Genomic DNA, 26,156 nt, shown 5'->3' with positions numbered 1-26,156 from the left:
GTGAAAATGATTGTAGAACCTGTCTACATTCAGTCTGCTGATGGGCAGTGAGGTTGCCTCCAAGGGTCACTCCTTCAACTGAGCCATCTTCAGGGTTCTGAGACAACAGGTCTGGGAGAGGGTCACTCTCTTCCTCCTGTCCCTCATCTGTAGCCATGAGCAAGCCCATGTCTGCCCTGTCAACATATGCTTTAAGCCTGTTAACATGGAGTACCCTGTGGGGACTCCTGGGAGTTCCTAGGTCCACCAAGTAGGTGACCTCTCCCTTCTTTTCCAGGATTGTATGGGGTCCAGACCATTTGTCTTGGAGTGCTGCTGGGGCCACTGGCTCCAACACCCATACCTTCTGTCCTGGCTGAAACTCAACCAAGACAGCCTTTTGGTCATGCCAAGCTTTCTGTAAGGCCTGGCTTGCCTCAAGGTTTTTGGATGCCTTCTCCATATACTCAGCCATCCTGGAGCGGAGACCAAGTACATAGTCCACTATGTCTAGCTTAGGCTTTTTGAGAGGTAACTCCCATCCTTCCTTCACCAAACACAGTGGGCCTCTCACAGGGTGCCCAAACAACAATTCAAAGGGGCTGTAGCCAACTCCTTTTTGTGGGACCTCTCTGTAAGCAAACAGAAGGCAGGGTAGAAGGATATCCCATCTTCGCCTGAGCTTTTCAGGTAATCCTTTGATCATACCCTTTAGGGTCTTGTTGAATCTCTCAACAAGCCCATTGCATTGTGGGTGATAAGGGGTGGTGAACTTGTAGTTGACACCACATTCCTTCCACATAGCTGTCAAGTATCCTGACATAAAGTTGGTACCTCTGTCAGATACTACCTCCTTAGGAAACCCCACTCTGGAGAATACTCCCAGCAGGGCCCTGGCCACAACAGGTGCTGTATTGGTCCTAAGGGGAATTGCCTCTGGATACCTGGTGGCATGATCCACTACCACCAGTATAAATCTGTGCCCAGATGCAGTGGGAGGATCCATGGGACCCACTATGTCTATTCCCACTCTTTCAAAGGGGACCCCCACCACAGGTAGTGGTATTAGGGGGGCCTTTGTTGTGCCACCTGATTTGCCACTGGCTTGGCAGGTGACACAGGAGCGACAAAACTCCTTTGTATCTTCATTCATATGAGGCCAGTGAAAGTGAAGGACAAGTCTGTCCCAAGTCTTGTTCTGGCCTAAGTGTCCTGCTAAAGGAATGTCATGGGCCAAGGTAAGAAGGAAGCCCCTAAATTGCAGAGGTATGACCAACCTCCTGGTTGCACCAGGCTTGGGGTCTCTAGCCTCTGAATAAAGGAGCCCTTCATCCCAATACACTTTATGGGTACCTTGAGCATTCCCAGCAGCCTCAGCAGCAGCCAGCTGTCTGAGGGGTTCAAGAGAGGGACAGGATAACTGAGCCTGCCTCAAGTCAGCCCTTGAAGGTCCCCCTGTCCCCAGAAACTCAACCTGATCAGGTTCAAGCTCTTCAGGGACAGTTCCTTCAGGGTCCTCTAGATCAGCTTCCTGGGAAGGCTGATCATCACTCTGAGGCAGGGGGGAAGGCACAGCCTTGACCCTCCTGTTCTTCTTCTTGGTAGGTGCTTGGTCCATTGTTCCAGGATCCAAGACCTGAGGTTCAGTGAGGCACTTTTTGGCCTGTGACCTGGTCACAGCAAGGACATGTGATGATATACCTAACATCTCTGCATGAGTCCTGTACTCCACTTCTGACCATAGAGAACTCTCTAGGTCATTGCCCAACAAACATTCTACTGGGAGGTCTGCACTAACCACAACCCTTTTGAGGCCAGTTACCCCTCCCCATGAGAAGTTAACAACTGCCACACTATGTGAAGTAGTGGCATTGCTGGCATTGGTCACCAGGTAGTTCTCACCTGGTATGTACTGTCCAGGGTCCACAAAGCCTGGTGTCACCATAGTGACACTGGCACATGTGTCCCTGTAGGCTTGAGCCACTTTGTCATTAATTAAAGGAGTCTGTCTGTACTTGCCCAGGTTACTGGGGCTCACAGTCAGGGACAAATCAATGTCCCCATCACAGATCAAGACTGCCTGTGTAAGGGTTCTGTCTAAGTCAGAATCTCCTTCAGTTCCCATAGTGATTCCCACTACACCCTTTGTCTGGGGACCAACACTGCTAACAGTAGTACTGGGAGCAGGTGCCTTAGGGGCAACAGTGTTGGGGGCTCCACCCTTTTTGCAATCACTAGTCCAGTGAGTTGTATTTTTGCAATGATTGCACCAGGGTTTCTTTTGACCTTCTTTCTTCTTCTTGGACTGTTGTTGGGACCCACCCTCCTTAGCAGTAGTTTGGGGCCCTGTTGAAGACTTCTGGTCTTTAGATTTCTGATCTCCACCCTTTTGGTCTGTTTTCTTCTGATCACCCCCTTGGCCCTGGTTCTGGTTCTTTTGCTTAACCCTGGTTCTGACCCATTTGTCTGCCTTCTTTCCCAATTCTTGGGGAGAGGTCAGATCAGAGTCAACCAAGTGTTGATGCAGTTGCTGGTTTTGACAGTTATTTAAAATCTGTTCTCTCATCATCAAATTATACAATCCTGTAAAATCAGATACCTTACTTCCCAGCAACCAACCCTCCAAAGCCTTAGTGGCACATTCAATGTATTCAGACCAGTCCTGAGTCTGTGTCTTTTGGGTGTCTCTGAACATTAACCTGTACTGCTCAGTGGTTAAGCCTAACCCATCAACTAGAACACTCTTCAGGACTCTGTAGTTTCTGACATCCTCTTCTCTAACAGTGAGGAGTCTGTCTCTGCCTCTTCCCTCAAAGGAGAGCCAGAGGATTGCTGCCCACTGGTCTTCAGGAACCTGCTGTACCTTGCAGGCTCTCTCAAGAGCAGTTATCCACTTGTGGATGTCATCCCCACTTTTGTAGGGGGGCACAACCTTAGACAGGTTTCTATTATCGAAAACCCTATCTTTGTCCTTAGGGACAATGCTGCCACCAGTGGGTATAGACCCACTCTCTTTATGCTGTCTAGCCTTGCTCAGTTTCTCTTCCATCAGGGCTACTTCTAGCTCCTGCTTCCTGATCCTCAGCTGGGCTTCTTGCATCTTGGCCTCATGTTCTCTCCTCTGAGGGGTGGTCATCCTTCTCCTGGAGTGACCTTGAGAGCCTCTAGAGCCATGGGAAGCATTGGAGTCACCTGAGCGATTCCTTTGCCTTCCAAGCCCTGTGTTAAGTCCACTGGGGAGATCCAGTGGGGTGAACCCACTGTCAGTCCCCAATAGCCTTGGTTTAGCTGGGCCAAGTATAACACTTGGCACTGGGCTAGTTCTCCCTTCATCTTCACCACTGTCTGTATCCCCCTCACTTTCCTCCTCTGTAGTATGGTTTTCATCTAAGGGATGGCTATTGGAAAGGGGTACCTCAGTGGCATCTTCAGAAGGGGGGCCTCCTGTTCCTGTCCCTAAGGGGGCTAACTGGGAAGCTCTCTTGAGCTCTCTTTGATTCTCATCCTCTTGCAAGAGTGCTCTGAGCACAGCAGAGGTAGGGTTCTTGGGCTGTTTAAGGCCCCTAAGAGTTGCCAACTGCCTGAGCTCATTCTGATTAAGGGTAGCAAAGATGGATGGTGCCCTCGGGGGGTCACTCTCAACAGAGATGGGTACAGTGGACCCCTCTGCCCCAGCCATTGCTCTTAAGTGTGGGTGGATGTGTTGCAATCTACCTACACTTGGGTTTACCTACTAAACCTATCTAGTAGTTGTAGTCAGGGTGTGCTACTCCCTTTGCTCTACAACAACTAAGTTCAGTAGAACTTAAGTATATCTAATCTTGTTTTATATGTACCTACAGGTACCTATGTGATCTTTCAATTGGTAACCAAGAGATTACAATGGTAAAACACAGCAAGCTCAAATCCAACCGCTGCTCACCAATGTGAGAAGTTGGCCTGGTATATGATGCTCACTAGTTAAAGTGATCACCTTGTACCATGCCAAGCAACCCTTATGGTGTGGTTGTAAGTCAACCTTTTCGGACTAGCTGCCCTAGTGGTAGCGTAGGCTAAGCAGTCTTTGAGGCTAAACTCGTGAAGCGTGTTAAGCCAGCTGTTTTACCAAATGTAACCCCCTTTTATACCAATGAAAGGACACCACACAGATATATATTCAAAATATATATGTATTTATTTCTCAAAGTAACCCCTAGTCTCTTTATGAGCACAGGAGCACAAATCGTCAAACAAGATTATCACAGAATACACAGAAGTTGCACGTTATATGGATAGGCCCTGGTGGCCACTCAAACCATATACTAAAATAGTGGTATAAGTACCACGAACAGAAAAGGAAAAAGGCCTAGGGTCTCTAGAATCGCTGGGCCTACAAGGAGCTAACGTCAGTTAGTGACCCGGAGGTCCACGGGTGGCGTGTGCAGAGCAAATAGTCACACGCGTGCTCCCATAGGTTTCAATGGGTGCGTAAAAAGTACAAAGTTACTGCAACGGAGATCTTCCGGGTTGACTAGGAACTTAAGATTTGGAACACAGGCACTAGAGACGTATTACTACACATGGGCACCGAAGTACCAGCTTTACCTCACCCACAGGAAGCGGGTGCATAGGCCTCAAAGTGCGTCGGGTTTCTTCTATCTGTTCCGTGGAGCTTGAAGACAAAGATGCTGCAGGCGGTCGGTCCGGGAGAGATGCAGTGGATCCAAGAGTGGATCGGAGATGTTGAAGACCTGTAAGCAGAGGGGACAGTGTTCACAGTCACTAGCCAGTGACCAGCGTGGCACCAGGTGGGTACCAGGCAATGTCGGGTGCAAACAGGTGATGAGGGGTAGCTTGTCTCCGCAGCCACGTGGTCCCTGAAGGTCGACGACGTCCAGGAGTCGGCTCACGAGCTGTCCCACGCAGGCTCTCGCTGTCGGCGGTGTCGGCGACTTGATCGAAGCAAACAAGCCTTGGCAAAAGCAATTGCAGGAGGATTCGGAAATCAGCTGTTGGTTCTGACCAGCAAGGTCAGAGGGATTGCTCCTTTGGAGGGGAGCAAGGGCCAGTCTGGAGCAACCAGACCAGCGGTGTTTGTCGTAGATTTCGTCGCCAAGATGGCCACTAGCCAGCGGGCCAGCAACCGGTTAGGCGCGTCAAGTGGCAAAATGCAGAAGGGCCCCACGCAGATCGTGGAGATGCTGGAGGGCTCATCTTTGGTGCAGATGCTGCTCGAGGGTCGGGCTTCTCAGGACCCAAAGCACAACTTGGAGGGAGCCTCGGTTGTTGCACTTGTCAGCTTGTCGTAGTCGTTCCAAGATGGCTGGCTCCACGTGTCTCGGTGCCTCCACGGGTCTCCTCTTTTCAGGGACTGTGGATCGGGCGGTGAGAGGTCTGGAGGTCCAGGTCTTGTCAGTCTCTGGGCTCGGGCTCCGGCGGGAGGCGGCGGCAAAGCAGACGGTGATTCGCTGGATGGTGCTTGCGTTAGCAAGGTGGTCACTCCCTGACCACAGGGGAGATTTTCTTCAGTCTTCTGTGCAGCAGAATGTCGAAGTTCCCGTCTTCTTCTTAGTTTCAAGTTGATTCCAGGATGTCTGAAGTCTTAGGACACAGCTCCTACCTTTAAGCGGATTCTAGGGGCCGGACTACCTGCTAGGTCCCTCCCTAAGGGTGGGACCAGGAAGGGGGGTGGTTACACCCCCAATCCTTTGTCCAGCTCGCCCCAGGCCTGGGACTGGTGTGCCCCAGGACCGGTTTGAACTGGCATATGCACCGAGGCTCCTTGTGAGCCACAGGCATGTCTGGTTTCTTTCAAGCCCTACCTGACCAATACACAAAATCCTGTCTGGGGTGGTGCACGCACCTCCCCTGGCAGGAAACCCTTTGTCCACACCTCCCAAGCTGGAAGGACTCCCAGCAGCAGGAGGGCAGACTTGTGTCTGTGGTGGCAGCATCCATTTTGTGGAGCTGAGGCTATGTCTGATTTTACCCGGGTTTCAGGTACTGTACATGTCGTGTCCCTCTAGAAGGGTGGAATGCTAACCCCGTCGCCAGAATTGGCGAGGGGTTAGTATTCCAATTCGTATGACACCTTACTCGACATGTTTTGATAAAGCCAAACCAAAGATAGCATTTAACCGCGAGGTTCATAATGCACTTAAGAGTATATGGTATGACGATATCTGGAAACAGTAGAAGGAAGTTGTTCCGACCACTGCAGACAGGCTCAGCTCATGCCAGAGCACCATCTCACATGGAACCAAGCACTCTGCCTTCAGGATTGTTAAGGCCTGCCATAGGAGTGACTTATAGGTTACCAGGTGTCCCATTTAAGGTTAGGTATAGGTATACTACACCTAAGTAAGAGGTGATTACACCAACTTACCCCAGCTGAGTGATCAGCCAGTTGTGTCAGATTGTTAGGCCAAGCCTGGGGTGGCATAATACATGCTGCAGCCCTTGGCAGACCTTGGGTACACCAATGCCCTGGGTACCTAGTGTACACTGGTACAGGGGCTGACAGGGTGATCCACTTCCAATTGGTTATGCACCTAGGGTGCATAGTTTTAATTTAGTAGAGAGAACAGCAGGCTGGGGGTCTGATTGGCAGGCCCACAGCCTCAATATGTCAAAAACCAGTGAAGCAAAAAGCAAAAATTTGGGGTGACCATAGGATAGCAGACCCTACTCTCCTACAGCTTACTTTTGTATTTAAAAGAAATTTTAAGACAAAATGTACTGAAAAGGTAAAGTTCAATGTGTCAAGCCTGCAAGCGGTGTCAGAGAAGGAAGCATTGTTGTTAGGGAGCCTTTGATCAGAGCTGCTGTGAAGATTTCCACATTCGAACTTAGGGCCTGATTACAAGTTTGGCAGTGTAGGAATGGGCCCCCATGCCAGCAACCCGCTCCCATGCCACCAAACTCATTCGCTGACCGCCTGCCACCTTTGGGGTTTTCTCCTGGTCTGGCTGGTGGTGCTTTGGCATGTGGTGAGCCTTACAAAGGCACTGCAATGGGAAATCGAAAGCAAGTTCCTGCATGGCATGGCATGGACTGTTAAGTCCATGCTGTGCAGGAACAGGAGGTGCATGCATACAAAGGGCACACAATGTGCCCCCTGCCTCCATCCCCTAGCCCTAAGGCAACAAGTGGCCCTGTAGAGCCCTCTTTGATTCCTCACTGCCACACATTTCATGGTGGGCTCACGGCCATGAAAACTGTAGCAGTGTGGAAACTCGTAATATGCTTGGCGGTGCTGCAGTGGCACAGCCAAGCATATTGCTGGCCTAAGACTGCGGCGCTACAACCGGGGATCTGGGATCCTGGGCGGTTGCAGTGGTCTTTTGTCAATCTTGCCGCCAAACTTGGAAAAGGGCAGTCCATAGTATTAATGTCCCCCTTAGTCTTTTTTTAGAAGTTGAAAATCTCCAGCGGGTGAGGCAGGAGTCTGTAGCCAAAGACAATTTATGGGGCTGAGATATCCCTTTAGCAAAGGACTGCTGAACAGGATTTGCTGCTGTGGAGAAGAATGGGGCGGGCGAAGCCATGAAGTCAGGCTGACCGATGATGCACCATGGTCAGATTAACAAACAGGTCGGTCCTCAGTTTTGGATTTTGCCTATCTGAACACCTTTAGCACCACAACCAAGGGCCCAGGACTAGAAGGACACCACTTGGGGGTTCCGGACTCACTGAGACTGGTTTCAGGTGCAGGATAAAAATGGTCGGAGTCTTTTGTGTCCCTGTGGTCCTGAACAAGTGGCCAGTAAACTAGCCCTTGGAGACAATCTTTTAGTCCTGGGTTCAGGTGAAGATGCAAGGCTCAAACAGCAGGGCTGGCCTCTAGTATTCAATGCAGGCTACAGGTAGCAAATCAGTCCTTCCAGGTACAGCAAAGCAGTCTTGCAGGTCACAGCAGCAGGTAGTCCTCTTAGAGTCCTTCTGCAGGTCCAGGAGTGAACTGAAGAGTGGGTCTGAGGGTATTATTTTTATAACTGGTGCCCTTTATCTTGAAGGTGGTATAAGCTTATAGAAAGTTCCTTTGAAGTGTATGGAATTTCCTGACTTCCCTGCCCTGGCTCCAAGCTGGCTGCAGTGACAATATGGAGATGGCAAGTCCTTTGTGCAAAGGAGCACAGCTCTGCCACCCCATCCTGCCTGCAGATGGCCAATTCCGTTCAGGCACACCTTATCCGTCTGTTGTGTGATTGTCTGGGAAGAATTCAAAAGTCTATCTGTCAGTTACACCCAGTCATGTGACTCAAGACAGGCTGCAGGCACAAAAGCATTAAGGGCAGGAAAATGCCAACTTTCTTAAAGTGTAATTTTAAAATTTGCAATATAAAATTCGACTTTACCAATAAAGAGGATGTTTTATTACGATTTCATAGCTATTAAACATGAACTGGCTACCTGGTACCAATCAAACGTTTCCATTTATTAAATGTAATAAGGTAACCCAATGGTATCCAATAGGACAGGAAGGCCTCCCAATAGTGAAAAAGGAATGTAGGAGTTCTTGACTGCCAGGAGCACACGCCCAACCTTTTAATTACAATGCACACTGCTTTATGGGCCACCTAGGGCCTACCTTAGGTGTGATTTATATGCACCAAAAGGGGAGTTTAAGGCTTGGAAAGGGGGTTACATTGCCAAGTCTAAATGTCAGTGTAAAACTGCCTTCAGGCTCCAATGGCAGGTCTGAGACATAGGTTAAAGTGCTACTTAAGTGGGTAGTTAGTAGCATTTCATTTACAGGCCCTAGGTATAGGATATACCACTCTATAAGGGACGTATAAGTAAATTAACTATGCTAATTAGGTGTAAGAATATTTAACCTTGTTTAGGGTAGGAAACACAAGTACTTTAGCACTGGTTAACAGTATTAAAGTACACAGAGTCATAATACCAGCAAAAATTAATTTCAGCACACAAATGGAGGTAAGTAGGCAAAAATTTCGGAGGACAATCGCCCTAAGGCTAACAGGTCTAACATGGAACATGACCTACATAACTTTCCAAAACATTTGATGCTAGCCTACCAGGTTGAGTGATACTATACCAATATATGTCTTCTCGAGGTCCTCCAGTTATTGTTAATCTTATGGATACAGGGGATACGTTTGACAACAAAATGACAATAGTTGTGTGACTGTGAGTTCCTATCTAAAGAGGGCAGAACATTTGAAATGTGTTATTAGGGCTCAGCTGGTAATTGATGTGGTACAGATGTTGCCAATGAACACACCCCCTTGCCAAGTGTATATTGGATGAGATAGAGCTGGATGAATTGTTTTGTCAAGTATTTGATTCAGGATCAGATTTATTCGTTCAAGGGCAAGGGTGGAGCAGTGTGCCACTATGTTGGAATTTATTTTATGGTTTGATGATATGTGAAGCCATGTGTATTGCTTTTTGTTTGCTGCAACATGTGAAGTTTCTGATAATGTGGCTGATTTTGAAAAAAACATTGATCCTCTAATGTGTTTAGATGTTGTGATTGTGATTACTGTGTTTGCTTGTAGACTCTTATTTTATTTGGTGTTTTTTCCCTCTGTTAAAATACCCTTATTTCAACATTGCTTTCTCTGTAATAAAGCTGCAATTTCAGTGTGTGGCTTGGTGTATTCATGACATACTTGAAGAACGGACTGGAGTGGATTTGAGTCTAAATAGCCTGTGTTACAGCTTGAATTAAGGGTAACGTTTGTGAACAGGACTTGGCTTACGGTTTTGTAAGTGATTTTTTCCATTTTAATGGTAATCTTTAGCCCTTTCTTGATGATACCCTTGCCTGTTCCATTGGGAGGATATATCATCATTTTCAGTCATTTCTCCATGCTACTGATATTTTCACCATAGAAGTGCTTAACATGTGCAGATTATTTCACAACATGTGATGGTCTACTATGCATAAAAAAGATTGTAGAGTCTGGTGTTTAGAGTTATATTTGGACTGGTGCTTTATTTGTAAAAGAATGAGTGTTGTTTTCTCAAAATGAGTGTTAATGACCCCCACCGGCATCCTCCAGTTCACATTAGGCACTGGATTGGAGCTCTCTAAATTGCCAATAAGAAGTACATAATATAAACTCATTTTAGTACTATTCATCATGGTTCTACAATGCTTTTTGAATCAGGAGTCCCTATTTTTATATCTTTTATAGTTGGCACCACAATTTGCCATAGTATTAACATTTTTCAAACCTTTTCGCTCTCATTGTCAAGGGCAGAGGTAGCTTCATCAAGAAGTAGCACTTTGGGCTTTCTTATAAGAGCACGAGCAATTGCAATTCTTTGCTTCTGTCCTCCAGAGAGCTGGGTTCCTCTAGCTCCAACTCGTGTTTTGTATTTCTACATTTTAAAAGAAAAAGAAATAAAATGAATGCATAATAACAGACAATATTGAATTCAAAAGGTCATAATATACATGTTCTACATGCAATTAGCTTTAAACATGTACAGTGCCTGTGTGGGTAGAAGAACTGCCTTTTTCAAATGTTCTACCTGGATTTTATAGATCTAGATTGCAGGTATTTTTGACCATTGGATAGTGAAAGGCCTGTAACCAGCCATGACTGCATGTGCTATTTTTTCTAAAACACGGTAAGTGCTTGGAAATACTAACAGACATATTTGACTTTTTTGTAAGTCCAGACTAAAATTCACAACAAGCATTGGCAAAGCCAGTAGGTCTGGCTTATGAATGAAAGTGCCTTTTGTGGCATTGATCGGTTTATGCACTCAATAGGCCACCTACAGGCCATCATACCGTTGCAGGGATTCTGCACAAACACAGAACTATGCACAGGATTATGGGACCTTAGTGTATAGGGACTGGGTCTTCTTACCACCTTAGTACCCACGAACCCAGGACCGACTAGCTATAGTGTCTCACTTGCTCTCCTACTCACACACAGAGAATCAAATGATTAGACACCCCAGAACACAACACTACAGATCTCTCAGTAATTGCAGTAACAAGACACACCCATTCACTCACACTCTTGCACTTGTCCACAATAAGATCTGACAGAGGCACAAAACAGTTTAAAATATTTATTTTAACGAACATGCCCTAATGTACAGTATACGTGCCACAACATGCAGGAAAATGCATAGTACAAATATAGTCAGCATAGTAGCTAGTCCATAAATCATGATGGGAGATGTCATCATAGAAAGACAATGGAGATAGGACTAAAGTGCCTAACCTCCGTCCCCTTGCTAAGAAGAACTATTATTATATGATAGAAGATCTATGGGCTTTGTCAGCAGACCCCATACCTTAGCCTATAGATGGTAGATCTACATCATAGGTGCTGTCTCGCTCTTCTCCCTGGAAAGGTCCGTCTCAAAGTGTCTGTCACCTAGTCATGTACCCCAGTAAAAACCCAAGTATTCTGTCCAATCAACAGCGGTATGTTTCGTCTAAGGACTAAGGTCTGGCCAGAACAAAATAACAAGGGGCATTGTTGTTCGACCTTGCACATAATGTTCAGTCAAAATACTAGTAAAATTAAGAGAGTGAGCACAGCGATGAGTTCTCATGTGAAAGCAGTCAGTGAAAGTATTGCGAAAATAAAGATATGTATTAACGTGTGCAAAAGCAGCAGGCAAGCTGCAACGTGTTCATGCTAAGTTAGTGAAAAACGACAATGTCCCTATGGGCCAGATGACCATACATGCACTCTATCACTCACCATTCCACTCATGCATCTATTCCTCAGTTCACTGACTCATTCTTGCATTCTGACACAATCACAACAAAACATACACAAACTCAACAACATATGCAAGATAAATTAAAAAAATACAAGTAAAAAATGAAAACATGCCGCTACCTAAACATGGCAGGTATATGCTTATAATAGTAAAGCTAAACATAGCAGTGGGTGTCTGTCTTGTAAAGTTATTGTCAGTAGTATTTTGTTGTTTTAACGTTCAAGCATGATTGTCACATATAGGACCAATGTATTGACCACCTTTGAATGGTAAAACATTGATAAATTATGGACAACCACATTCCAAAATGAAAAACTGGTTTAGATCAAATGTCCACATGGGATGCGGAGAACTGCAAATGAAATGAGAGGCAAGCAAACAACCCTTAACAGTGCCTGTAGAGCTGTAGTATCCTGATAGGATTAATAAACAGAGAGATAGAGAGAAGGGTAATTGGGAACTCATTCGCCTTCCCAACTGATAATATATATAACCAAAGAAGAATGAGTCAGCTACCTAATTCCACTGCCATTGTAGAGACAAGATCCTCATAATCTATAAGGGTGATGTGCCTTTGGAACCTGCAGGGTCTTTTAAAAGAACCCTCACTCACCAACCTAGTTGGTGACATGCTCATCAATGAGTTCCCACCCTGGTCGCTGAATGCTTCCAGGGTGTGCTCCGATGCCTGATTACAGCAGAGCTGGTTTTTCTTGAAGATCTGTAACTGTGCGTGTGATGGTGGAGAGTGGTGTTTTAAAATTTGCTCGGGATCCTCTAGAAAAAATAGCTCTGCTGTAAACAGGCATCGTAGCACACCCTGGAAGCATTCAGCGACCATGGTGGGAACCCAATGATGAAGCATGCCACCAACTAGGTTGGTGAGTGAAAGTTCGTTTAAAACACCCTGCTAGTTCCAAAGGCACATCAGTCTAATAGATTTTGAGGAACTTGTATTTACAACAACAGTGGAAATAGGTAGCTTACTCATTCTTCTTTGGTTATATGAATCCTGTCAGGAAACATTAGAATAAAACGAGAAGAAGTCAAGAAAAGGAAGGGAAACTATAAAATGAGAAAAGCGTAAAACTAGTAGAATGTACAACCAGCCCTTACACTGAAACACACTCATTTTCAAGTGGATGTACATGTGAACTGAAAATATAATCATTCACAGGGCAAGAGAGTCAGTAACTGCTGCAGATTGAACCATTGCCACATGCAATGTGCTATCATGGATGGAAGCAAAGTGTAAATGGCACTCAGGCAGATGAATAGCACAGTAGAGCGTACCCAAAGTCCTTTTATGATTCTATGGGCCTGATTATGATAGTGGTCAGTCTAACTGCCGCCTACTATTATGGCGGTCAGGAAACCACTTGACAAGCAATGTCTGACCTCTGCATTTCAAAGCGACTGTTTAGCTGTCAGTCACAAAGCTGTAGGAACCGCAGCAGTGGCATGCAGTGGCCCTGGCAAAGGATCGCAGCACATGCCACCGCCGTGCAGCAGCTCCAGCAGGTCCATGCATGGCACACGGTGCAAGGAGATGAGTGGTGGAACTATGTGTGCCCCCCTAAGGCCACTTCTCAGTGGCCTATGATGGAAGGGGGCCTTGTTTGGGGCCCCCAATACCCCTTTTCAACAAACTTTTCATGGTGGTGTTTCCTTGGCCATGCCACTATTATCGAATGCCTCCCTGACTACCACCCCATCGGGATCTCTGATCCTGGTGGAGGTGGTGGTCTGCCGTCCGACAGATGTGGGTCATACCGCCAGCACTGTAATGGGGCAGTTGGACGGAAGGGCTGCGGGTGGTCGGACCGCCACAGACGGCCTGTAAGTGGCTGTCTGACCGCTATCATAATCAGGTCCTATGTTACTTATATAAATGGATGAATGTATTATTTAATTATTTTTTCATGACACGATCCTGACAGATAGCTAAGAAGAATTATTACAGTGCAAATCTTCACCTCATAGAATTTGTCAGAGGCAGTAACCAACGCCAGAATAATTCCCTCCAAAAGTAATGCATCATTTCATGTAACTAAATATCTATCTGTCGGTTTTAATGCAGAGAAATTTCAATCTACACTTAAATGCCTTTTGACTTTAACATATGCTTTTCACAATCAATACGGCAGACCTTCTTCCTTTATCACAACCTTTCACTATAAAGAATGGTTGGCTTGTTACCATAACCAACTCACACCGACTATTTTGATTGATAAGCCTTCCCACAAAGCAACCATCAGGTATACCATAATACATTTACAAATTGTACAAAATACAGTAGGCAAAACAATATAAACTCTCTACAATATAAAATGTCTACTAATAGAGCCTAAAAAAGATTACCATAGTGCTATTAATTTTTTCCCAAGTTTTTTACAGGAGGGTCACTAACACCAAAACTCTGGACTACCATTGCAATCTGCTAAATTCCATGTAACAAAATTCATGTTTACAGGCGTTAGCACAGTATATAAGAATACACCCTTAAAAGCCTATTGCCTGTAACACAACCTTTTTCACAATAATTAAGTAACACCTACTTGGTTTGTCATGACATTTTATTATAAAGAGATCACACCTTAAGAACCTGATATTACATTCCCAGTTAACTAATAAGGCCTCTTGCTAATGCCAATGGCTTGACACTATATACGACAGCCTACGAGCGCATAAACTGGCAACCAACCTGGCATACATTTATAAAACTACAAATATAAACACAATGACAATTGGGGGATCAGTCCACAATGCAACCCCTCTCATTAGGATCTAACAAGAATCATCACAGTGAAATTCCACTCACCGTGTGTATCAGAGTGAGTGGCCAACACCAAAACCCTTGCCTACTATGGTAATCTGTGGGATTACACATAACAAATACCTTTTCACAGCCTGAAACCTAAATAATATGATAACAATCCACTGCAAGAGGCCTATTGGCTTTACCATGTTTTCACAATAAATAAGCCTGGCGTACTGCCATTGTAATAACTTTTCATAATAAATAGGCCAGACCTATGGCATCAAGAATACCATCTCCCTGCATGCCAATCAAACTTGTTGCTATTAACACTGGCTTGTTGTCATAATCAATTCAGGCCTACTGTACTGAGCATAAGCTTTCCCACAAGGCAATCATGAGGCATACAGTCATCAAATTGCAAATGTATACAAAACTACAGTTGGCAAAGCAAAATACAATTTTTCCTAACATGGTTTAACAAGCGTTCACAGTAAAAAATCTTCTATACTTGTGGTTTTTCAGCAGAGGGGGTAACCAACACCAAGTCCCTTGCCTACTAAAGTAAAATATGATGTTCCATATAGCAAAACTTACCGGAAGGCTTTAATTTACAGTAATAACATTCAAACCTTAAATCCCTATTGACTTTATCATATGTGTTTTACAATATATGAGGTCTACTGAGTTTATTGTAATGTTTCATCATAATCAATCATGCATATAGATTTTGTCATTGATTTATCACCATAACCAACTAAAGCCTTTTGTACTGAGTGTATGTTTTCTACATGCAAACCATTCAACATACAGTCATAAATGTACAAATGCATACAAAATTACATTTGTCAAAGTAGAATACTATGTCTCCTAAGAGAGCCAGACAAGGACAATTATAGTGCATCTTCTATTCTCTCATTCGTTTGGGTTGATCAACACCAAAGCTCGTGCGTACTACAGTAATCTGTGAAATACCTACCTACAGGCTTTTGCAGAGGGTAATAACAATCCATCCTTAAAAGCCTGTTGTCTTCAACACATGTATACATTAATGACTGCCCTCCTCCCATCTGTCCTGCTGCCAGAGAAAAAAACATAAATGATCTAGTAAGCACTTTAATACCATTACCGTGGCATGTGTGTGCCTCTGAACGTTCAAGCTCAGGCAGCTGAATGAATAAACAAAATTATCACAGCTGTGTGAATGACAAGCGCTTATTTGAGAATGCACATAACTGTGTCTAATCAAAACATGTACTCCTGGCTCCCAACACATGAGTGGAGCAACAGCCCCTCTCATGATGATTTTCACACAATTGGCTGGCAACAGCAGCGCTGTCATGCCCTATGATAAAAAAAGAAATGCCCCATTTGGACCACATATGGTCTTCTGTCACCCACATGAGGGACCAAAGCGCAGATTGGGCTGGGAAACAGTCAGTCAGATTGTGGTTTTGGCTTCAATGATGAGATGTCAAGCCATCAAGTTTTTAGATTTTACTAATATATCTGATAGTATGTATGGCAACTAGAAGTGTTCCTTGAAGCAACAAGGTTCAGCTGCATACGGTTCATATGTAACACAAGTGCATTGTGCCTACATACATGTTTACGTTTGTAACTAGAGCCTAACTGGCCTATTAAAAGAGAAGCTGTGGCAGCGTACATATTGGTAAGCTGCCACACTGCTCAAAAGGCTACTGGAATCTGGAATATTTTTGGTTAGGAAACATCTCAAAACACCATATTTGTGACATAAAGATACACATCCTGAGTGACTAGATTTTTAGTACACATCACAAGAATGTGTTTTATAAATATTGCTACCTTTCTGCCTTTCTAACGCAGTATTAAACCTGTGTGTTCACTGCTGCTGGTAGCCGAGGCTTCCTACAGTATATTTTATTAGATTTTCGCCTTCACTGGAGAACTGGATATCATTGAATGGCTTGCATAATTGTGGCTTGACCAGTGTCTATAGGTCTGTGACCTACAGCCCCATGTCCCCATGCCATTAGCTGAGATAAGATGCAGTTGTTAAAGGACTATGGATAAAAACCAACTGATCTATAAGCTTTGCCTTATGCTTAACAAAGGCTTTCCGAAGAAAGATAGTTGCCCAAAGTTAGACCACACAATAAAGTGATCTCTTTTTGTCTTAGCATCCACATGAGAAAATGAACAACTGCAGTGAACTTTATCGAAGGAAGGGACCACTAAAGGCATCAGTTTCAGTATAGGTTATATTGCAAGATGTCCACAACATCGAGGAACTTGGGCCACAATAGAGCTGGAAAGTTACGTAGCCATCCTTTGTATGAAGAGTTCCCACAAAGGTAGCAGTAAATAACCAATAGGAATGGTCTTTTTGCTACTAGTCATATTACATAATGAGTGTCCACCAAGGCGTGGCAGAGGAGCAGCCCTATAAAAGTGGCATTGACCTGGGGCAACAGAAGAACGGTAAAATAATTTGAAGCATTGAGTTTGTTTTAGTGTGCCTAGGTCGTCGAAGTCACTGTTGTAGTACTTGGTTTGGTCTTCAGGGATGTTTAACTGTGAAGTAGCAGGCATGGTGGTTGCAACAGTTGTGGCATGCTGTGGCGTGTCACTCAGTTTGGTGCTTAGTTTCCCTCCATGTTAAAGAACAGTTGATGTTTCAGCACCCAGGCTAATGTGCTGCATAGCTAAATACATATAAGGTCCCAAAGGCGAGACCGATTGCATTGCAAATGCTTGTTTCACTTGATGGGGATTGCATGGTTTGTTTTAGGCGGGAATGGGTTTAAAATGAGTAGGTGATTAGAAGCAAGGAAGTAGGTGGGGAGGGGTTTGGGGATTCGGCTAAAGCTATTTTTACAAGAAAAACAATTGATTATAGGCTTTATATATGCTTTCATAAAGGAGCATATTAAATAGAAGGCAATTTGTGAACACAATAGGTATTAAAAAGGCATAACTCAGGGGAATTAGCTTATAGATCCTAGGTATTAGGCTGTATATACTGCCACACAGTAAGACACTGTTTTCAGTAATCTCCAGGTGCTTAGAAACCAACTAAAACACAACTTTTAAACTACTTGGGTCCTCATTGGGTGGACAGTTATTTCTGATAAACCCTGTAACAGCTGTGACCGTCTCATCTGAATTGTAAGTTGTGGTGTTGTGCAGAGACATTTCTGCTTCAGAAATCTGCTGAAAACTTCATTTGAAAAAGCGGGGAAACATGTAGGAATTTGAACAGTGTAAAAACAATTCCAGCAAGTTGTTCCTCAAAAATGTGTAATCCCTCCTATTTACAGTGACTCTAGTAATGGTGTTTCGGCCATGGGAAATTACAGGGGTTACACTGGGACACTTGTAATGAGAGCTTAGTTAGTCATTTTTAGGTCTCGCTTAGCTGTGCAGCGCGAATGCACTGCCATCGCTTTGCGAGGCATGCAGTAAATACTGCAGTGTGGAAGCTTCATGGAAGCTCCGCCTACTCTCTGCCCATTGGCTCTTGCCTTAAATGCTGTCTTACAATTGGTTATACTGTAGTGTGGAAGCTTTGTGGAAGCTCCGCCCACTCTTTGCCCATTGTCTTTTGTCTTAAATGCTGCCTTCCGATTGGTTTGAGGCCTGTTAGCCCCTCCTCATTCATCATTTGTATCCTTCCACAACTATTGGCCCCTTTACTCCTAGCACTATTTTCTTTTAGGTCTCGCCTAGCGTTGCAGCGCGAATGCGCTGCCATCGCTTTGCGAGGCATGCAGTATATACTGTAGTGTGGAAGTTTCGGGGAAGCTCCGCCCACTCTCTGCCCATTGGCTTTTGTCTTAAATGCTGCCTTCAGATTCGTTTGAGGCTTGTAAGTCCCTACTCATTCATCATTTGTATCCTTCCACGGCTATTGGCCCCTATACTCTTAACACTATTTTCTTCCCTTTCTAACCGCCCCACCGCCCCATCCCTCAATCCGTGACTTCTCACCCTCACCCTCCCCCGCCCCCTCCCACTCCCGTTCGTGTTTTCTTGCCAGTCGGCACTTCTGTTTTATCTTCATTATTGTCACCTTGAAATATGCGAGCTCAAGATGCATGCTGTACAAAAACTTCAAGTTCTTAATGAACTAGATTTTAATGTTACTCTAAATATAATAAGACTCTAGGCAACATTCGGGGTATGCATGGAAACTGACGCCCCTTAGTTTACAAATGGCATTGTTGTCGGGCTGGAGGAGAGGCAGTGTTTTAACTCATGCTTAAAAAAAGCACTTTTAATAACTTCCTATCAATTCAGTGCTATAATCTTGTGTACTGAGATAACGCGCTAAAGAAATGCACTTTTTTGAATTCTGAAGAGACATTATCGCACATTTACATCATGTTTACTGTATGATTAATATGCCGATCATTTTCATGGCTCGCCCACTGGCTCGTATACGCTTGTCTCCTCTCCGCCTGGCTCTACCTGCTAATTAATATATTGGCTCGCACACCTCTAACAAAGAGGGATGAACGGATACATGACAGGGAGCCCAATAGATGGTAGAGAAATAGACTGGTGCAGACAAACAGACAAAGTCAGTCTCCAATGCCTCACGTCAGACTCATCACTTACAATAACCTGGAAATCTGCCGACAACTCCTGCATGCCCCAACCTCATCCCCCTCACCTATTCTTAACAGAAGCGGCAGATTCTGAGCTGTGCCCTGCTGGTGCAGAGGAGCACTGCAGAGTCTGTAGAAGCGCTGGGATCCCTAGCCTCTCTGGGCGGGCACCTAAGCCTTCCGGGTGCCTTCACACTCAGGATAAATGAATACATTTTGTTCTGTGCTTTAGTCGCCTCTCTGTGAACACTGTCTAGTAGATGGAGCTCTGTGTTAATAAACACATTCAGAGAGGTGGTTGCATACAAGCAAACAACAGCCACAATACTGTACATTTTGAAAGTGTAGTTAAATACCTGCTCATCGAGTACCTCATTGGCTGATCATTCCATGGCACTACCAAAATTACATTTGGACACATTTGCTCAACTTCAAAACATTCCCTTCTATGGGTCATTTAACAACTCGGGGCTTTGGGGTTAGGTAACCTACTTTGGATGCTGTGTAAAAGAGTAAATACAAAAATTACTGCAATGAAACTAAGCAACCAGTACTGTCTAAAACACTGCCAATACGGACACGCATTCTGGCATTTTGTTTAGTTAAGGTCGATTTTCTCATAGATGCGAGTAAAGTATTCTTAATATCCTAATGAAATCTGCACACTTTTAACTAATAGCACAGGGCGACCTTTGACAACTAGGCAATGAATACATTTTCATGTACCCCCGAAGCCCCCCTGCCCCCGCCCCCTTGACAAACTTCATTGCCTCCCAGTGTTTGGGGGATAACCAAGACACAGGAGAGTGAGTCAAATAGTCATGCTCCAATCCCGATCGCGTTGGTTAGTTTGTAAGCACTACTTTTATTAATGAGTTTCGCATTAGTAAAGCACCACGGTGTGCATGTGTGGCGACACCTCACCCATGAGGTACGTGCCAAGCATTTGTTGACACATTCCACACTTCGCGTTTTTTTCAATATATTTATTACGAAGTGCCGGACCTTTCCAAGGGATTTTGCACACTACATACATTCACTCCAAAAATAAAACGTGTAGGTAAAAAACATTGCCATTTACAACGTCAATAGCTCTAACTCACAAATGCGAGACCTATTTGCATTGTAAATGCGTGTTATTTCTAGTAGGGTATTATTAGCCTAACGGGTCAAACCCGGAGTGATGTAGGTGGAACCCTAGGAAGACACAGCTTACAGAACACACAGAGTAATTAACAAACTCTAGGGTGATGCAGTTTCCGGAACCAACAAGATTATCAAGAAATCACAACCACATGAGGTTTAAAAATCCATGGACTCCTCCGAGAGGCAGCATAAGCATAACCCTTACGAAGAAGCACATTCTAAAGTCTAACTAATCCACCCAGAAGTGACATAGGCATCACCTAGAAGATGAGGCTTGGAACGTTCACAAGTAGATCTAGAGGTGCCTAATCAGAAAAAGGTCTGTGAGCTACTTGCTTGTCAAATTGCAGTCAAAGTGTTTGTGGGGGGGGGGGAAAGTGGGGAGTGGAGAGGAAATTGGATAAGGGCTGTTGAAAAGTGCTCGTAAAAAATAGACCAAACTAAAACAGGCGTTCTGCCCGACCCAAAAAGGGATGATATCGCAAAAGGGCATCCTTAACCGCTCCACCCTTTAGCAGAATGCCCAGATAGCATGCATACAGAGGATAGGTTATGTAGTCACAGAGAGTATCAACCACCAAGGGGAAATGAGACAGTCATCAAAGACGGGTCCTGTAGCATACAACTGTTAGTCTTAATGGGAGGGAGTAGAGGCGAGGAGAAACAGGGGCAGCAGCTGTCAACTAAGATCTGAAAGGATAAAAGAACAAACAGCAACGAAAAAGCAAACACTGCTCATAATCCTTCCAAGACAGATTCCAACTAGTAAGTAATTCATGATTCTCCTGCTCAGAAAAACTGTTTAGTCTCATTAAAACGTCTTCACAAATGCAATTTCTGCCCTGGTTTAAAAATAAAAAGTCCACACTGTAGGTGTATTTACCAATGGATGCAATGAGAATGGTGAACGGATTTGCCACCTTGAGTGTCACTCATTCGCATCCTCTCTCAAGTTAAAGTTGACAGGCGTGGGATAGGGAAATTACTGGAGTGGTCAACAAACAGAGGCCTCCTGACGCAGGCCAAGGAATCAAATGGAATAGGCCTATCCTACTAGGATACAGGAAAGGGAAAGGAGCATGGGCCCAAGGCTACCTATTAATCTATGCAAGGATTAAAACAACGTGCAAGTGAAAGGCATCATTTTTAAAGAAGCATCAATACCAGAAATACATAATTTTATGTTTAGCTCCTCTCCAGCTACAGTATTTTAAAGTGTTTACACACATGCAATGTACATAGTAATTTAAGGTAAAAACCTCGTATTGGAGGTGCGCTTAAAGTTTGTGCACTCTGGCAGAGCTGCAATAGAATAAATGAGGCTGGGAAAGGGATTTGCCTTCTCGGTGCTTGACTCTCTCACAAAAAGGATAAAACTATCAAACAAATCATTAAATAGAATAAAGTAGTAAAAAGAGCGAATAATTCCTTGTGATGAAAAAGATAGTCGAACAACTAGAGTCCAAAAATAGTATCATCATGAAATCCAATTCAAATAAAATACAAAGTATATGCAGAAACTTGTTTATTAAATATAGGTAATTACAGTTACTTACTACGAGGCTTATTGATTCTAAAATTATCAATACAGCCACCATTTTCAAACGCAACTGAGCATAGATTCTTACTCATTATATCTAAAAGAATGTATGTAACATCACCTCTTTAGTATACCCGTTCTAGTCCACGCAGCTCAGAGGTAACCAGTCACTGCATGGCAGATATCTCCCTTTTCAGTGCTCAATACTATGGCATAAGAATAGATCGCCCTCATAGTTAGTGACATTATATGAATTCATTAAAGGACATAGCCATTTCCTTTGAGATTTAGGGCCTGATTATGAGTCTGGTGGTCTGAGATCTGCCGGACTCGGGCACAGCAGTGGCGGGCCAGCCACTGCTGCACCAACGGTCCGAATGCCAAATTACATCTGTGGCGGTCGGACCACGATTGCACTGCCGCAACCACCAGGGAACGACATTGCCTGACAGTCCTGCAGTGGTCAAGGGTTCACAATATGCTGGCGGTGCCGCTAAGGCACTCACATGCATTTTACGAGTTTCAGGACAGGAAGCGGTGTCATGGAGATTCTTCCTCCATGAAACTGCTGGCGGTCATGAAACAAAGGGGGCCCGACCGGGCTCCCTTGTGGCCCATGCATTGGGGTGCATGCAGGGGGTACATGTTGTGCCTCCCTGTGTGCATACAACCCCAGTTCCAGCATGGCATGGACTTCACAGTCCATGATGTACTGGAACGTGCTGTGGTGGTCCTGAGGCAGTGCCTTTCTAAGGCATACATAGGTGCCTTTAAAAGGCACCGCCACAGAACCTCCACACCGCCCCCTCGCCCCTGCAAACCTCCCCCCGCCCGACCATGAAAAACTCGTAATCTGGCGGTAGCCCTATTTGGTGGTCCTGGAGTGGGGCGGTGGCCTGGTGTCCTGCACCAGGACCGCAAAACTTGTAATCGGGCCAGTAGTGTTAAAGGGAAAGATAACATAAAATGTATAATCGACTCAGCGGCCTATTTAAGGAGAAGTCACACAGTCACACAGTCACCTTGCTTTGCTGCACTGCATGACAGGGAAAGGACAGAAATGTGCCATATTTAAGACAATACTGCAGATTCCTGTCCTTTCCCCTGTGCTGGTGCCCTTTTGGCTGCCTATTGCCAATGCACCTTTCTACACAAAAACAATCCCGGGAGACATTTTCCTCTTTCTATGTGTGCTGCAGATTGCAGCACACATAGAAAGAGGAAGAAACGAGGAGACTGAGATATTTCTCCTTGTTACACCTCCTATGGGAAGATGCACGATTTTGGCTCATCCCCAGGTTCACAAGTTCTTGTAAATCTGGGAATGTATCAAAATCATTGGGAGCTGCATGGGAACACCCATGCAGCACCCATGAAATGCCTTCCTTTGACAGAGTAATGCAATGCAGCAATTTGCGCAGCATTGCCTTACTCTAGATTTTTGGAACCAATCAGAGCCTCGCAAAGTGACTATGCATGGCTTCAAAAATCTGTCATAAGATTTGAAACACTCTTGCACCACATTGTGTGGTGCAAGAGTGTCACAAACGGCCTCATAAATAGGCCACTCATTCTCCACAGTGTCGCCGGCACGGTGCTCATTACTAGTTTCCGTTTTTTCCGATTTTACAGCATAGGATTTAATGGCCAGAACACTGAGCCTGAACTTGACAGAGCGTATGATTCACTTCAGGATATATCTTGTTCAGGTATGGCTCAAAACCAAAAACGCAAAAGAAAGTTTCGTACCAAAGAAATATTCTTTGCATTATTATAAATGTCTTTTATCCTGTATAGCCCTAGGCTTTTTCAATTCTCTTGGGTAAATCTTGCTCTTTATATACAGGAATGATGCTACTAAATCTTTTAAACCATAATGCCCGTTTCTCTAGAGTGCTCAACCTTATTGAATCATGGTTTGAACCCTGGAAATTCCTGTATATAATGAAAAACAAATACATTAGCTTCCTTAGGGCACCACTATGTTAGACTATGTCTCACATTAAAGGTGGCGAGCATGCAGCAATGCCAAGTACCATGCATCAGGGGTGCAATTAACACATTTTATTGCTGGTGTCCATACCACTGCACTAAAATGCATTAGCAACACATATTAAAGCTCTTGGAAGAACACCAAGGTGCTGAAAACAATAACAGCAAAAGGAACATTTGATGGACGGAAGGCTGAACAATGCAAACATCTGGGTTTATTCCATCGTTCTTTTACTCATCACACCACCCTAGTTTGAACTCAGCCATATGCAAATCAGTATTGATCCTGCTCCTCATGGGAACAGTCCAGCCCGAACTGCCAAGCCAGGTCCTCCCTGTGCTTGCACTCTGTCCAAGTAAGGAGCACCACTTTAGTCAGAGTAAGTAAGATACACAAGCCAAATTAACCTGTGTTCACCCTCTGATAGCTTGGCACACAGCAGTCAGGCTTAACTTAAGAGGCAATGTGTAAAGTATTTGTGTAACACTTAAATTACCGTAACTCAATGAAACACCACAAAAAGACTCCACAAAGGCTTAGAAAAATAGAGGATATTTATCTGAGTAAAACAAGACCTAAATGACACACATTCAATAAGTAGAAGTTGAGGTATGAAGTTTTAAAGAATAAACCAAAAATAGTGCTTAGAAATCACCAGCTGTCAAAAGGTTACTTGAGGTCGCGAGTGACCGGTGCAAAGTCAAAGATCAGGCCGATTGCGATTGACTGCAGGCTGTTTACAGGACCAAGACAGGTCTCATTGAAGAAATACCTTGGATGGAGCAAAGCGCTGATGTCGACGACTCAAGGTGAGGGGGTGCCTCATTGTAGTCGACATCAATCCATGGATGTGAGCGTTGGTGCCAATCCGCCCTGTTGATGGAAGCTTCGTCGATGAATCCCTGTACGATGCATGTTCTGCATCATCATGAAGCCACACGAGCTATGAAGCCGCTGTTGTTGAGCGGCCGCTAAAGTGAATAACAAACCTTCGTCATCGAGCCGCCTCTGCATCATCATCATGCAGGCAGTGTATTCTCTGTAGGCTAACAGCCTTTCGTCAGCGTCAAAACAGCACTGAGGCGGAATTTCCCATAGTCGAGGCAATACATCGTTTTTTGCAGAAATGAGCTGCAGAACTTACTTCTAAGGCCCAGGACCAGCAGGTTTGCAGGAAGTCTTTTCTGTCCCTGAGATTTTGGAAAACAGGAGGCAAGCCAGGAAACCCTCAGAGTCACTCTGGGTTTAAGTGAGATTGTATAGTCCTTGTCCTCAGCAGGGCAGAGATCAGTGGGTAGCAGGTCAGCTCAACAAAGCAGAGAAGCAGTTCCTCAGAATAGTCAGTCAGAGCAAGCTGGCATTCCCTTGAGCATAGCAGTCTTTACTACAGCAGACTTCTTCCCAGGTTCAGTAGTGTACTGATTTGATAGGGCCAGAGCCCTGGTACTTATACTCCAAAGTACCCTTAATGTAGGGGGTGACTTTAGGGAACTCTTCGAAGTGCACAAGGAACCCTTTTCAGACCAGCTCTGGCTCTAGACTACCAGTAGTGGATAAATCAGCCCTTTGTTTGTGGGCAGGACAAAACCTATTCAGATGTAAGCAAGAGCCACCTCTCCTCCTCCCTGCCCAGGAAGGCTAATATAATGCAGATGAATGCAAATGTATGCCCTGTCACACACAGCCCTTCATGTGTTGTGGCTGTCTAGAGGGAATTTGCAAAGTGTAGCTGTCACCCAGCCAAGACGTGTACAGACGTGTATTTGAGACCGGCTGCACTTAAAGTAAAGTTAAGAGCAGAGAAATTACCACTTTCTAAAAAGTGCCATTTCTAAAATGGTAATGTCAAACTTTACCTTTACAGAGGATTTATCACCACCATTCTAAAGATATTAAACATGAAGAAGGTACTCCTTTCTAATCAGGAATTACAGCTTAAAAGGTGTTTTAAGGAATGCCTCAATGCTAGCCTATGGAAGGAGTACGCCTCACAGAAGTGAAAAATGAATTTAGCTGTTTGTCACTGCCAGGACACGTAAAGCTTAAAATGACATGCCCTGCCTTTTTACCCTTAGGTTCACTTAGGGCCTATCTTAGGGATGACTTATGTGTAATAAAAGGGGCGTTTAAAGGTTTTGTAAGCGGTTTCAAATGCCACATCAAGGTGGCAGTAAACCACATACATACGCCTTACAATAGCAGGCCAGAGGCAGGTTTGAAAGTCTACTTGTGTGGGTACACATACAGTGCTGCCAGCCCACTAGTAGTATTTAGATTACAGTCCTGGGTCAGTTAAGCGGTAGTTTTGGGAAAGGGAAGATGGCGGATTGACTCCGCCGCAAGGAACAGGACCTGGGAGTGCTCCTGAATGCTTTTGAACTTCTTCCACAGTGGCAAACTGAAATAGAGAGAGTATATACCACTCTTAGCGAAAAGCACAAAGCA

General features: G+C 44.6%; 1 protein-coding gene across 1 annotated transcript in view; it reads right to left on the bottom strand.

Annotated features, from left to right (window-relative positions):
• Positions 1–26,156, bottom strand: part of LOC146789325 (ATP-dependent translocase ABCB1-like) — a 1,722,143-nt gene that overhangs the window by 40,014 nt on the left and 1,655,973 nt on the right. Inside the window, exon 28 of the mRNA XM_085631119.1 lies at positions 10,165–10,311. Coding sequence (XP_085487245.1) covers positions 10,165–10,311 — 147 coding nt within the window. The remainder of the gene's footprint in view (positions 1–10,164; positions 10,312–26,156) is intronic.

This window comes from Triturus cristatus, chromosome 10 (genome assembly GCF_964204655.1).
Source record: "Triturus cristatus chromosome 10, aTriCri1.1, whole genome shotgun sequence".
Classification (NCBI taxonomy): Eukaryota; Metazoa; Chordata; class Amphibia; order Caudata; family Salamandridae; genus Triturus; species Triturus cristatus.
This window is presented reverse-complemented; position numbering and strand designations above follow the sequence as displayed.